Genomic DNA, 15255 nt, shown 5'->3' on the forward strand with positions numbered 1-15255 from the left:
TTGAGATACAGCTGAGGGTTGTCAGTGTGTGCTCGTGATGATAAGAAATCTAGAAGGAAACTGGAAAAACCACACATCCTGCCCTCAAAAAAAAAAAAAAAAAAACCTAGAAATACTATCAGAAGAATTACAATCAAACCCCATGAGAGTCCTTGGGCATGGAAAGTCACCAGCTAGCTAATATTAACATAGCTTGCAACAGAACACTGGTTCTAGAAATAGGACAGCCATATCACTACTGCCAGGCAATTTGCATTCTGTGGACCAGCCTCTAAATTCCTCCTGGCTCCTGTTGCCCTTGGGCATCACATTTCTGGGTGCTTCTAGATGGTGTTCATGTTAAGCTGTCTAGATTCTCCAGGAACTCTACCCAAAAGAGAAAGAAACAAGGAGAACAGCTGCTTTCTTTTCAGGGAAGTGGCTGAACTACAAACAAATCTTCAGGCATCTGAGGAATTGTAAAGTTTCTAGATTTCATATGGTTGCTGACAGGGAGGAGTTGACAAGGACCCTCTGGATTTTCTCACCATGGATAATCTGTTGCCTCCATCAAGATTCTCCTATTTCAAAAAATACCCTCTCCACGCAATTAGGAAATACTTATCGATGCTGAGGAGCCAGAGAGCCGAAGATCAGGTATCATTTTGTTTATATTAACTTTAAAATTAATGGGTGCTTATTTTGGGGTGTGGCTTTTTCATAGCTTAGTGATCGAGTTTCTCCTCTTTGTAGGTTTATAGGCACAGGTCATATCCTGTTTATGGCTGTTCAGACTTGGCAATCAGAAGAGCAGGCAGGCTTGTGAGGATTTATTTGAACTTGGAACATTTGGATACCGAGATTAAGCTGAAATTCTGTAATGAAACCATATGCTTTGCTTCCTCTGGAATACCTAGGCTAAACTACTGTATCAGAATTAAAATTTTGATTCCTTGATCATTTTCCAGTGCCTCAAATACAAATTCTTAAACTATTAATATCCCAGAAAAGTAATTAACAGGACCTAGAAGTACACTTGTCTTCCTATATGTATTTGTGCCAATCAAAAACTATAATTTCTTTTATGTGGGTATTTAAGCACTTAAAATTGTTTAAAATGTCTGATCACTTCTTGTTTAGAATCATTTATTCATTATGCTTCCCAAAATTTATGTGATTCCATCCCTTACAATTTAGGATAAGGGCATTTCTAAAAAACTGTTTTTATACTTGTTCAGAATTGTTAGAAGAAATAACAATAGCTGACCCATTTAAATCTGGTAGTTCCTTTAGGAAGAAATGTGGCAGGGGGATACAAATGTACAGGTCAAATTATCACTACACTGAAGACTGAAAGAGTCATTAAACTGCTTATCCGTTGTGCTTATAACTAGAACTGCAAAACTGTGCAAGGGATATTACCAGTGGCCTGTTTTTATCCTCCTTTGTGATATGAGATGACCCACTTAATAAAACACTTCCAGGAAATGAAAGCAAAGGCAGCAGGCAGAAAATCCTTTAATGACAGGTTTCCCAAAATGTCAATGCCTAATTTGGAAAATGAAAATCATTACTACTGTGTGAGAGGAAACTGCTTTTATGCCCCTACTTTAATGATTTTGCAAGGGCCGAAAAGTCAGACTCTTTTTATTAAGGGAGCTAGGCTGGGCCACTTTACCTCTTAGTCTTTCTCACACTTAATGAGAAAATCTTTTGATTCCCAGGTCTCAGCATGTACTTGGTTTTGAAGTGAAAATTCAAAGAACCTTGTGGTGATGCCCTGAGTTTTTGTTTGCCACACTAGCAATGTGCACAGGTTTCTTCAAGAAGGAGGAAGAGTGGCTGGATGGGGCTGAAGCTGTGGAGTGTAGATTAAGTGATTCCCTTCTTTTCTCAATATTATATGTTTTTAGAGATGCATCTTTGTTGCTTATATAGTTCTGTGGGTTTTTTAAAAAGTTTATTTTAAAAGTGCTACAAAATGCACTCTAAAGAACATTAGGACTTAACATGGAAACCTCTCATTTGGAGTGAGTATGTGGTCCCCCTCTCATTTGGAAGGACCTGGGAACAAGTATCAGGCTGTTTTTTTTTTCTCATTTGTTTTGTTTTTCTATATTTTTAAATTGGTCCACTATAGTTGTACATAATGGTGGGATTTGTTATGTATTCATACACATACACAAGAAAAATGATTTGATCAATATCAGGATGAATTCTTGCTAGATAAGTTAACAGAGAAAGAAAATAACATATTTGATTCCTTTCTAAAGTCAATTATATCTCTGCAAATCTAATGTCTTGCAGAATTAAGAGAAATTAGGTCAGAGTCAATTTGGGCTAAACTTGGAAACCTTGTTGGAAAGTTATAAAGGCTAATAGTGTCTTCAATTTTATGACCTGCATATTCATTGCCTCTGATCCTTACATTCCTGTAAAACAGTTTCTCATGAGAAAGGTAAGGGGATTGAGACTTGAAGGACTTAAGCATCTTGCCCAAGGTCACCCAGCGACAAAGTATCAAAGGAAGATAGGAGATTTTACCTGCAACTTTCAAGTTTATATATTTTACCATGCTCAATCCCTTAATAATCTAGTGATATTAACATATTAAGCCACTGCCCTTTCTCTTAGAAAGTTATTTCTAAGACTTTAGGTATTCACATACACCTGTCATAATCATGACCATGTTTACTATCTGTATGATTAACTCCTTAATATTTTTCTATATTTAAACTTAAATTACTCATAATTAAACCTATTTGTTTAGAAAAATTTATTACTGTAAGTATAATGTCATTTGTCATAAATATAAGAATAAATGTAATAAAAACAAAATAATATAAAATTCTAGTTAGATACTATTACCTATAAAATCTTTGAGCATAAAAATCTGATCATTTGTTAAAAAGGAAGATTAGATTTTAAGAGTGGTATATAGGGCTGGGGTGTAGCTCAGGGCTAGTGCATGCTTAGTATATGTGAGGCCCTATGTTTGGTCCCCAGCACCTCCCTCCCCGAACCCTGAGAAAGAGAAGCCTTTAGAGCTTTCTTGGTAGCCAGCTAAGAAGCTCTCCTGAATGAGGACGGAAGGGAATTCAAAGGCAGACAATTTTCACAACCCCACTGAGTGCTTGTTACTGATTGTAGGTTTCTGTAAGTTACCTAAAATCTTCTCCTACACCCCACTTAGCACTATTAGGTACCAAAAGTGCTGTGTTCCACATACTTGGAGAATATTATCCCAGACACACCATCTGCTTCTTCACCTGTGTGCATTCAAATGCACTCCTCCTCCTAGTCTAGAATTCTCTTCTCTATTTGTGATTTGCCCACCTGGAGATGTCCTCTAAATCCTTCAAGATATAGATTACATGAGTTTAATGAAAAAGCTTTCTCTGGTTCTGCTGGAAAGAGTGAAGTACAGCCCTTCCTTTTTCAAGTCATTTTGTTTGCTTCAAATAAGCCCCCTTATTATAATCTGGTATATCATCTGGTTACATGTGAACATACATGTATCCATGCATGCATGAATGACACTGACTGGTATCTTGTTTTTATTCCCCAGTGTCACCTAGGAGCCTTGAAAAGGCTGGTAAAGAGGGATCTGTACCAAGTGCAGAGGGTGCATAGTGGATTGCCTTTGACACACTTTTCTTGCCTTTGCCTACTTCTTGACTAGACCAGGAGAGTCCACAAGTCATGGTCATTGTTATATTCACCTGCTCCTCATCCACAAACCTGTTCCTCCTTAGGTTTCTCTTATCAATCAACACAAAATCTTAAACCAGAAAACTAGGAGTTACCTTGATACTTCCCTTTCTCTCTCACCCTCCCTCTCCCAATACTTTCATAAAACTTGTCAATTTTACTTCTGAAATAATTATTGACTTCTCCATCTTCACCTTACAGACCCTGTGACACCATGCTCTCTTGCTTGGATTACAATAGCAATCCAATTCATGTACGTCATTCAATCTTTTTTTTTTTTTTGGGGGGGGGGAGGGGGCGGTTACCAGGATTGAACTCAGGGGCACTCAACCGACTGAGCCACAACCCAGCCCTATTTTGTATTTTATTTAGAGTCAGGGTCTCACTGAGTTGCTTGGTGCTTCACTTTTTCTGAGGCTGGCTTTAAACTTCCTATCCTCCTGCCTCAGCTTCTCAAGCTGTTGGGATTATAGCCATTTGCCACCAAGCCTGGCCCTCATTCAGTCTTGTTACCCTTCAATTCATGTTCCTTGTAGCAGTCAGAATTCTCTCAAATGAAAATCTTATTTCATTCCAATGCAGGGAACATGATTCTTTTCATTTGCTATTTTAGCCCCCATCCCAAGTATAAATCTGGCACATGGGAAATACATTTACGTAACTTATGATTGAAGAGGACTTCATAATTATTAGAGAAAGTGTGGGGTTAGGGATTTTCAAGGAGCTAAGATGCTCTCAGGCAGAGAAAGGTTGTTAAACTTAGTAAGCAGAGGTGTGTGAGATCTAGAGAAATTTATTTTTAAAATTAATTAATTTATAGTGTGAATTGAACCCAGGGGTGCTCTATCACTGAGCTATATTTCCCAATCCTTTTATTTTTTATTTTTGAGACTGAGTCTCACTAAGTTGCTGAGGTTGCCCTGGAACTTGGTATCCTCCTGTCTCAGTCTCCTAAGTCACTGGGATTCTAGGCAAACACCACCATGCATAGCTAGAGAAATTTATTTTTGAGATGTGGAACTTGGTTCAGAGGCTCAGAGATGTGCTCAAATTTGCACAGTTTATTTGTGTCAGTGCTGAGATTAGAATTCCTAGATCAGTGCTCCTCCTAATATGTATTGGAGTCCCTGAGCAGAGCTATAGAAAAGGGTCACATGCTAGCAAACAAAGACAAAATGACTCTACTGGCTGGGTCCAGAGAGTAGGTGATGCTTCAGGTCAACTTATCAACACAATTAATCTCCTCTGATAAAAAGCTGAGACACAGAACAACCTGCTTTTGAGCCTTGTCTTTCAACTTGTACTGTACTTCAGCAGCCTTACCAATCCAAATCTCTCCCTCTACATGTCCCTGTAAGAGGAAAGCAGAGGAGGGGTCAGAAACACAGGCCACCTAATTTAATAGAGAAGAATTCAAGATGATCAGTGCTAATAGTGCCTTGCTCTCTTAAATAGAAAGACTTCTTTCTGAGTAACAAATGCCTTTTAAGAGTTAACTTGTCAAGTTTTGCCTATTTAACAGTGAATCTGCTCTCCTCATTTTAAGGGGACATGCACTATAGCTACATTTTAATTATAGAGCAGAATCAAATTTTGTTTTGAAGATTGTTCTGAAGTTTCTCTTCAATGAAGCTTGAGAAAATGTTTCTAATAGAAACAGGATCACTGGATTTTTATTTCCTGCTTTGTTTCTTAGAGAATACTAACCAAAGTTGGGATGTTAAATAAATGTTTGAATTTAATTTGAACTTTAGAAACGTAGTTCTTCATTCTTGTTCTTATCTTATCCCTGATCTGAATAACACTATAAAACCAAGGACACTATAAACCATACCCCTCCCTCAAAAAAACCTGTGTTGAGACTTGGAATGCTATTAAAATGGTTAGAGGTTACTAATGGAGGCTCTGCCTGACTAGGTAAAATTATATACATCCCACTAGAGGTTGGCCTAGTGGAATGTATATAATTTTAGTATTAAGAGTTTTTAGCTCCTTAAGGTAAATTAGTTGGTTATAGATTAAGAGTATATTGAAGTTATTTAATTTTAAGTCTTTAAAAAAAAGGTTAAGAGATCTGGGGATCTAGCTCAGTGGTAGAGTCCTTGCCTAGCATACATGAGGCCCAACATTACCAGGGTTGTAGAAAGAAATAATAATAATCATAATTAGTCAGTTTGAATGACATCTGAGGGGAAACCAAAAGTGTTTTCCCTGTGTCCTTGTGCCTGGGTAGAGAAAAAGCTTTAATTTTTCAGGAGTGGGAGTAAAAGATTATCTTTGTAGAATTTAAGATAGAGATTTTACACCACCTTTGTAGACGAATTTCTGTAATTATATATAGGTAACATTGACAGTTAAATTGCTGTGATAATATGAAGCTGAACCTTAATATTTCTCACTATTAAATATGACATTAAAAGTTGAACTATTTTATCATGGTAATTATAAGACTCCTCTACCTGAAAGGTGGGTGGAAAGCTATATATTTACTAAAAAAAAAAGTTACCAAAGGCTTTCCCCATAACCTAGAAAGTGCCTAAGAGTTATAATTGAGAACTTGCATGAAGATTAATGGCCTTTGGTCACCATCACTCAACCTCATGACTTTCCCTATCCTTTCTAAGAAATTGGCACTGCTACCATCCATTCTGTTATTCAGACAGCAAATTCTCCTGTTTTATTTATCCTGGTAGCAGTTCTGCCCCATTTGTGGGGCTATTTGATTCTCAATAGGTTTCACATGACTAGTAAAGTGTCTGTCAGATAGGAAGCACTGAATGCACGTTTGTAGAACGAATGAATGGGAGGCGGGGAAGGGGTATAATGAATTCTCTCCTGAGATAGTGAGAGAAGTGTTTGAAAGAATCCTGGATGTTAGGAATCTATGAGGAGGAGACTCAAGATATGTATGTGTCTGTTTGGTTTTTTTCCTTCTTTTTTTTTTTGTGGCACTGGAGATTAAACACAGGGGTGTTCTACCACTGAGTTGCTTCTCCAGCATTTTTTATTTTGGTATAAGGTCTTACTAAGTTGCCAAGGTTGGCCTTGAACTTGAAATCCTCCTAACTCAGGCTATGTGTATGTTTCATAAGAATTGTAGGGCTAACTTGTGAATAAAGATAAGAATACATTTGGGAGGTTCCAGAGGAGATAATCATGACTGATGGAGAGAATTTCATTGTGGGATTGTGATATAATAATGAAAATGGATTTTCTATAAATGAGAGGTAAAGAAAGGAAAAAGGGATGATCTTTTACAGAGTGCAGGGGCATGTGACCCCCTTCTTGGAAAATGTTGTACCAAATGGTTTCTGCATCATCAAACAGAAGATTGAATACTTACTAGCCTGAAGATTCTAATCCAGTAGGCAGATGCACAGTTCAGATATCTTTGGAAAAAAGAAGGGGCACTGATGGATCAGTTAGAATTCCTCTGTTTTATTTGGTTAGTATGGTATGAGCATGTTGCTCTGGAGTCTAATACCAAAGAATTCAGAATCAAATGTCTTAGGAAATTCAGATGGCATTTAATCCACCAGCAAGGAAAGGAAACATAGCTACATCCAGCAAAGACCTCAGGTGAAAGGCTCAGGTACCAGTGATTAGATTTTCTGAGCCTAATTGACCATTGAACTACTTCTATGTGGGGCTATTTGATTCCCAATAGGTTTATAGGTTTTATAGCCCCTTCCAGTATAAGGATAAATAACTAAGCCTACTTACATGGTCACTAATGGATAGGACACTAGAAAATCACAGGTGATTTTGTGCCATTTTAACCACTGTGGGGTTTTTCCTTAATATAGAGCCTCTTGTACCTTCAAATCTTTTTCCTGCAGTTTATGCTTCCAATTTGCTGTTTATTATGGAAACTTCTGATTGTGCTCCATCCTTCTTGTCCATACATCAATGCTGTGAAGTGTCACACATGCCTGAGAGACACCTGGACCTTTTGTTGACTTCTGAGATATTTCTAATCCTGTCATCTGTTTTTACATTTTCCTAATCTACTATGCTCAAATACCTTTGAAGCATAGGAGTCAGTAAATGGATGAACACCAGAACTGTTATTCTGACTTTGAAATAGCACATAAACTTGAGTGCAACCCCATATTTTGTGTGTGAACAGCCTGTAGCTTTTAATGAAAATCCCTAAATTTGTGTGTTAGTTAACTTTACATTATGGGGACAAAATACCTGAGATAAACAACTTTAAAAAAAGGAAAAGCTTGTATGGCCTACAGTTTTGGAGGTTTCAATCCGTAGTTTGTTGGCCCATTGTCTTTGGGGCTATGAAAAGACTGTACAGCATGGCAGAGGAAGGAGGCAGAGGAAGCTGCTCACCTTGTGGTAGCTGGGAAGCAAATAGGAAGAGGAGGGTCTGGGTCCCAATGTACCCCTCCAGGATACCCCCCAATGACCCTAGGACCCCTTTTCTAAAAGTTCTACTGCTCTCTGATAACATCAGGGGATGAGGACCATGCCTTGAACAGAGCAGCCTTTGGGGGACATTCAGGATCCAAAGTATATCAATTTTATTATCCCATTCCACTTCTTAGTTTGTCTACAACACTTTGTTAATTTTTGTTCAAAATGAAAGATGACATATTTTCACACCTTGTACAGATAGTTCCATGTCTTGACAGAAAAAGAAATGAACTTCCTACATATGTTGTACTGCTTAAAATTTTCTGTGAAGAGAGTAGGAAAAATGTTAGAATTAGTAGCATATTAGAAGGCTATTTCAGGAAATAGAACTGAATTGTACATTCTAGAATAAGGAATTTTAAATTTTTATTAAAATGCCTATGTGCCAGGTACTTGAACAGGTACTTTAGATATATTGTCATTTAATTCTCATGATAACACAACAAAATGGGTAGTATTATCCTTATTTTATGGATTAGAGAACAGAGGTTTGTATGAGAGAAATGATTCAAATGAGCTAATTGTGTCCTAAACCACCCTCACAGATTCATCCAGAAATAATGATTTACCAGATATATGGCCTTCCCTTAGTCCAGTGAAATTGGCACAAAATATTAAACACAGAATTATAAATATTAAATTTTATACAAAGAATATTTATTTAGAATAAGAATAAGAAACACAAAATTACAAATTTGAATAACAAATACCACAGCCTTACAACATTTAGAAAATAAGAGTTTTTAATCAATTAACTGATATACCCTAAAATGTTTTGTTCCTACATTTTTAGTTTATAGGGTTTTTAACTACCTCCTCAAATGAAAATGATTTTCTAGTATTCTCCAAAGAGATTACAGAAATGCACACAATCCTCTAACATATTTCATGTATATTTGTCTTTTATTAGAATCTAGAAAAGATATAAACTGCTTCTCCTTTACTACCTACATATGTGGTACTGTTATTGCTGGGCAACATGGGGACACATTTATGCCAAGATTTCAGCACAGTGATTTATTTTACATAATAGTCATTGGATGTCATTACTTCACCAGGGCAGTTAGCAATGCTTAACCATAGACAGACACTACTGCAAACCATTCTTATGTACTCCACTAAATCCACAGGAAATCTAAACACATCTCCATCTCAAGTTCCTTTGAGCCACATCCGGAATACAGTCATGGCCACTTCCATGCTACCTGAGAGGAGAATTGTGATAGAGGGAAAGTTGGCAAAAAGAATACTCTAAAATCAATTGCAGTTGAGATGTTTTCAGCAAATTTTACCAAAACATAAGACCATCAGAACATGGTTACAGTCTCTCAGTATTTGCCTTATGACAAATACTGCAAACATTGTGAAATCTAGAAAATAAGTGTTTTTTTTAAAATCAATTACCTGATGAATTCTAAAATGTTTCATTACTACATTTTAGAAAAGACTATAGAGGCCTCTGCAAGTGAGGAGACCTGAAATTTAACCTTTGTTGACTTCTAAGAAAACCTAGCTCTAGAGGAAGGGTATAACAGAAAAATGGTGTCATACTACAATATATAAGAGTGCTTCAAAAAGATGTTATATGAGGTCCTATTTGAGCAGCTTCAGCTCCCAACCTAACTGAATGAAACAGAGAATGTTTTTTCAGTGTGTTTTGTAAACAGAATGATGGAGATAGAGCTGTTTTGGTACCCCTACACCTCAAGGCACCCTGACTCCTCTGCCCATATTTATCTTCAAAAAAGAATTAATGTTTGCAAAGGGATTATTTGCAAACACAAATAGACCTCAATTCTCCTATATTACTCTAATTAATATTAAATGCACCATTTACTATCCTTACAAGTGGGTCAGTTAACACAGAGAGAGAAAAAGAGAGTTATTGCTGTCAAAGACCACGAGTGAAAAATTATAATAGCATTAAAGAAAGTATTTAAAAATTCATTAAGATGTAATCAAGCTTTTGCAAATGCATCTGTTATTTGCAATTATAACAGTTACTATAACCTGTTTGATATTCTGAAAAAAGTCACCTTTGCATTTGCTTTTCCATATATATGTATATGCATTTGCTTTTCCATATGTATATATATGCATTTGCTTTTCCATATATATTATACACACACACACACACACACACACACACACACACATATGTAATTTATTTATTTAGTTGTCCATGAACTTTATTTATTTATATGTGGTACTGAGAATCAAACCCAATGTCTCATACATGCTAGGCAAGCACTCTACTACTGAGCTACTTTCTTGCTGAGTTTTGGTCTTGGTAGTGTATTCAAATGCCCAGCTGTTTCACATATTTTCCTCTTAGCAGAAATTCTTCCAACCCCTTCCTTATAACTGTGGCCCATACTACAATATTAAAACCATTGAACTAGGCCATGGCTTATAAATACATTTCTAAATAAAGCAAATTGTAGAAATGTTGCAGTCTTTGAATGTTTCAGTAATGAATACATAAGTTTACAAATTTTTTATGATTGAAAAGTATGAATAATGTAAAGCCCTTTCATTAGTGTCAAAGACTTTCCATTTGCCCTGTCCCCAACATAACATTTGTAAATAATGTATTTAAGAAAAATGTTTATAGCCTCCCAAATGTTACACAGCTTTAAAATTTTTTCTTTTTTAAAGTGAAACTATTTCTCTGAAGAAGACCTTGTTTCAAGAGAATGACATTTTCTATTTACTTTGTATAAGTCCCCCCCTATGCCCTTCTTTCATCTTACTGGTGCTACTAAAGCCTGATAACTTTGATCAAAGAAGCATTGTTGCAAAAGTCCTGACCTGGAATAAGAAAACAAAGACTGACTTCATAGCTGGGTTTACAACTATAGCTCCATTACCACTGAATTGCTGTCTAACTTGTGTGCGAATACTCGCCATACCATGGCTATGCTAATGTAATATCTAAGGGGGGAGAAATGTGGTCTTTTGTGATTTCAATACTTTTTTTTCCTCACATTTGAAATTACTGATTTTAGTCCAATATGTGTCTACTCAAAGAAAATCAAAACCCTATGTGATTTAAGAATGCTGGAGGAGGTTTAAAATATTGATAATAAACTCTTACTCTGTTCTTTAAAATTAAAGGCTATGGGCTGGGGATGTGGCTCAAGCGGTAGCACGCTCGCCTGGTATGCGTGGGGCGCCTGGGTTCGATCCTCAGCACCACATAAAAATAAAATAAAGATGTTGTGTCCACCGAAAACTAAAAAATAAATATTAAAAAATTCTCTTAAAAAAATTAAAGGCTATCTGCACTATCTATATGTATCTGTATCTATTTATATAGATATACATATACATACATAGATAGATACTTTTTTTTTTTTTTTTTTTTGAGACAGGGCCTCACTAAATTGCTTAGGGCCTGCTGAGGCTGACCTCAAACTTGTGATCTTCTTGCCTCAGCCTCCCAAGTCACTGGGATTACAGATGTGTGCCACCACACCCGGATCAAAATATTTCTTGATTAAAGTTTTATGCTTCTTGTTAATCAGCTTGAGCATGCATTGGAATCACCTGAGGGACTAGTTAAAACAAGAATTACTGGATCCCAACTCCAGAGTTGCCAATTTAGTAGGGTTAGTGTGGGGCCCAAGAATTTGCATTTCTAATAGTTCCCAGGTGGCAGGGACCCCAATTTGAGAACTACAATGCTGATCACTTGATGATACACATTTTCAAAATCAAATTTGATAGGAGTTGCCATCCCTTCCCAGTAATACCATGTATGCCTTTAGAAGATCAAAAATCATGGTTAAGCCACAGGAATAGTAATGATTTACAGCTTCACAAGTTCTTAATGACTATTTTCAACCACAGTGGTCCCATGCCTAATGTTACATAATGCTTAATAATGCAAGAAATGATCAAGTGATGTGTTTGTTGTAAAAATATGACCTAAAATATATTATCTATTTACTTACTTCATTTATAGCTGTTTACTGATTAAATTGATGCAGCAACTGAGAATTTTAGTTGTTGATTTAAATTATGGAACATAAAAAGGATATAATAGCTGTTATGTTCTCTACTGTAATGTCCTCTATGTGATCTAAAGTCATTATGAGGTCTTAATATTTTAAAAAATCCCCTTGTCTTTATTCTAGTTAACATGTAAATATGATTATTAAGACTCACAACAACAATTTAACTGGAAAGATGAAATCAGTATTTCTACTGCTGCTTGGTGGCTTTTAGATCTAGGACATATGTTTAAAATGTATTCTGTTAATTTTTCAATAGTGCATGTTAATGAACATGTCTCAATTACCTATTGAATAATCTTTCTAAAGTGCTTGTCTGTGATTATTTATTCATAAGATTGTATTTCCATTTTAGCAGCACTTTTTGACTTTGAGAAGATAAACACAAGGTATTCTTGAATAGCTTCTGCTTGAAGCATGAATTCCTCAGTAATGGTGTTTAAAGGTTAAATAAGAGCATGTGAATACATGTAGGCAATGACCAAAAATGACTTTATTAATATAGTCTTACGTGTCATCAAATGAGATATGGGGCAGATATCTTAGACTCAGGAATTAGTCTCTATTAAGGTTGTATGGGGCCACACTGAATTGAAAAAGGTAACAAATTAATGAAATATGATGAACTACAAAAGGTTAATTCAATCAACGTGCTGACTCTTAAATATTCTGTAATATTTGCAGAATATTATAATATATTCTGCAATTAAAGTCAAGACAGATATTTGACTCTTGACTTTAATACTGAATAGTGACAAATTCTTTTTTAAATTTTTTTTAGTTGTTGATGGACACGATACCTATATTTTATTAATTTATTTTTATGTGGTACTGAGGATCGAATCCACTGCCTCACACATGCCAGACTGGTGCTCTACCACTGAGCCACAACCCTAGTCCCTGATTAGTGAGAAATTAACCTGTGTGAGTCTTAGTTTTTCAGTTATATGAAGCAATTAATGAGACCTAACCTGTTTACTTCATAGTGTTGTGAAGATTAAATATAATTACATCATGGAAGTGCCTTGTCAACTGAAAGCTCTAAACAAATGTGTCATTTTGGTGGTTGTTCAGTGACATTTGATTCTCATTTCCATAAAAGCAATTTAAATGTTTTAGTCAAATATGTAACATTGGCATCTTTACATTTCCAAGCACTTTTTCACTTTCCAGGGTTAAAGTGAGTAATTTTGGTGGTATAGCTCAGTGGTTGACTTTGTATTTGGTATGCAAAAGAGAGCAATTTATAAAATAGGAAGAATATATGTAGGGTTTTTCTTTTTTTCTTCTTCAGTACTAGGGATTGAACCCTGGGCCTCATGCATGCTATGTAAGAGCTCAACCACTGAGCTACATCCATAGCCCTGTTAAGCTTTTTAACTGCTCTTAATCAGAAACAAACATGTGCAAAGTTACAAACATTAAATATTTTTGTGAAGTTTGTTGGGAGAAAAAGATTATGTAATAGTTTAGAAAGAAATGAACTTAATTTTGTTTTCCAATTCCATAGTAGAATCTTTCACTAAATAAACAGTAGTTGAAGAATTAGAAGGGAAAAAAAATGTCTGGGGGTGGGGCTCAGTGGTAAAGAACTTGTCTAGAATGTGGGAATCCCTGGATTCAATCATAAGCACCACAAAAAAAAAAAAAAAAAAAAAAAAAAGCAGAACATGGAGGAAAAAAAATATTGGTACTAGGGCACATAACTACATAAGAAAATAAAAATTTTAAAATTGCACTAATATTCAGGAAGGAAATACAGTTACATAATTTAAAAATATCCTAGCTAGGGAAAAAAAAAGAAACACTTGTTACCAGGCATAATGGTGCATGCCTATAATCCCAGCAACTCAGGAGACTGAGGCAGAAGGATTACAAATTTGAAGCCAACATGGGCAACTTAATGAGATTCTGTCTTAACAAAAGGGGTTGGGGATAGGTAAAGCACCAGTGGGGCAGGGTGGTGGGGAGAAAAAAGAAAAAAAAAAGACAAAAAGAAACACTTGTTAACAAAACTTCTGAAGTCAATAATTGATGTTTTACTTCATCTGCTAATGTGGTACTTAAAACACACACACACACACACACACACACACACACACACACTCAACTCCCTTGTTCAGTTTTTTTGACTTACATTTTTTTCTGTAACTTCCCATTCATTAACATTGCCTAAATAATATAATATTTCATCATTTAACCATGTTATATTATATTGAACTCTTTTAACTTTTATAGGAACACATCCAAAGCATCAACCAATTAAATTTTAACCTATTTTTCTAAACTAGTTTTCTAATTTAATATATCACTATGGATATTTCTAGTTGCAAGTAACAGAACACAAATTTTTTTCCTTCACATTAAAGGAAGTGTAGTGGTATGGCAAGCTCCAGAGTTGGTTGATTGTGAGAAACTAATGTGACTCCATTTTTGAGAAACCAGCCTCTACGTCAGAGCAAAACCTGTCCAAGGAAGGGGGCGTGACCCTGGTCCTTGGAAAAACCCACAGAGCACTCCTAGGCACAAACCCACCCAGCTGAGTTGTTTGTCTACAAATAACAGGAGAGATCTGTGGCCCCAGGTGTCCCTGACTCAGTTAGTTTATGTGAAGACCCATAGCAACCCCCCTAGCAACCTCCAATCAGCATGAGACAGGGAAAATACATGGAATGCCAGATGACCCCCAAGTAATTTATGGTGGTTGATAACATGTTGGGAAACCATATAGTTCAGCACGTACACCCCTCGTGGCCTAAACCAATCAGTTCAAAGGAATCCCCCTCTTGTACTAACCAATCACCCCTACCCAACTTGTTCCCGCCAGTGAATGTGCTAATCAATGTTAAGAGTTGTTGTTTGACTTTCCTGCAGTATGGAATGATTTGCTGTGTGATGTTGTGACACGCATAGAGTATCCCCCCAAAACCTATAAAATCTCACTGAACAAAGGACCCTGGGACTGCTGCATTGGGAACAGTTGTGAGTCCAGGCTCGAGCTTGCAATAAAGACTCTTGTGTAATTGCATCGGATTCGGCACCTGGAGGTCCATTGGGGTCCCACGAATCTGGCATAACAATTGTTCATTTAATTATATATTAAGGGAATTGGTTCCTTCCA

General features: G+C 36.2%; 1 protein-coding gene across 1 annotated transcript in view; it reads left to right on the forward strand.

Moving 5' to 3' along the window:
- Positions 1–302: 302 nt before the first annotated feature.
- Positions 303–15255, forward strand: part of ATP2C1 (ATPase secretory pathway Ca2+ transporting 1) — a 140273-nt gene continuing 125320 nt past the window's right edge. Inside the window, exon 1 of the mRNA XM_081301663.1 lies at positions 303–636. Coding sequence (XP_081157789.1) covers positions 529–636 — 108 coding nt within the window. The 5' untranslated portion in view covers positions 303–528. The remainder of the gene's footprint in view (positions 637–15255) is intronic.

The sequence above is a fragment of the Spermophilus citellus genome (genome assembly GCF_964194105.1).
Source record: "Spermophilus citellus genome assembly, chromosome: 7".
NCBI classification, from domain to species: Eukaryota; Metazoa; Chordata; class Mammalia; order Rodentia; family Sciuridae; genus Spermophilus; species Spermophilus citellus.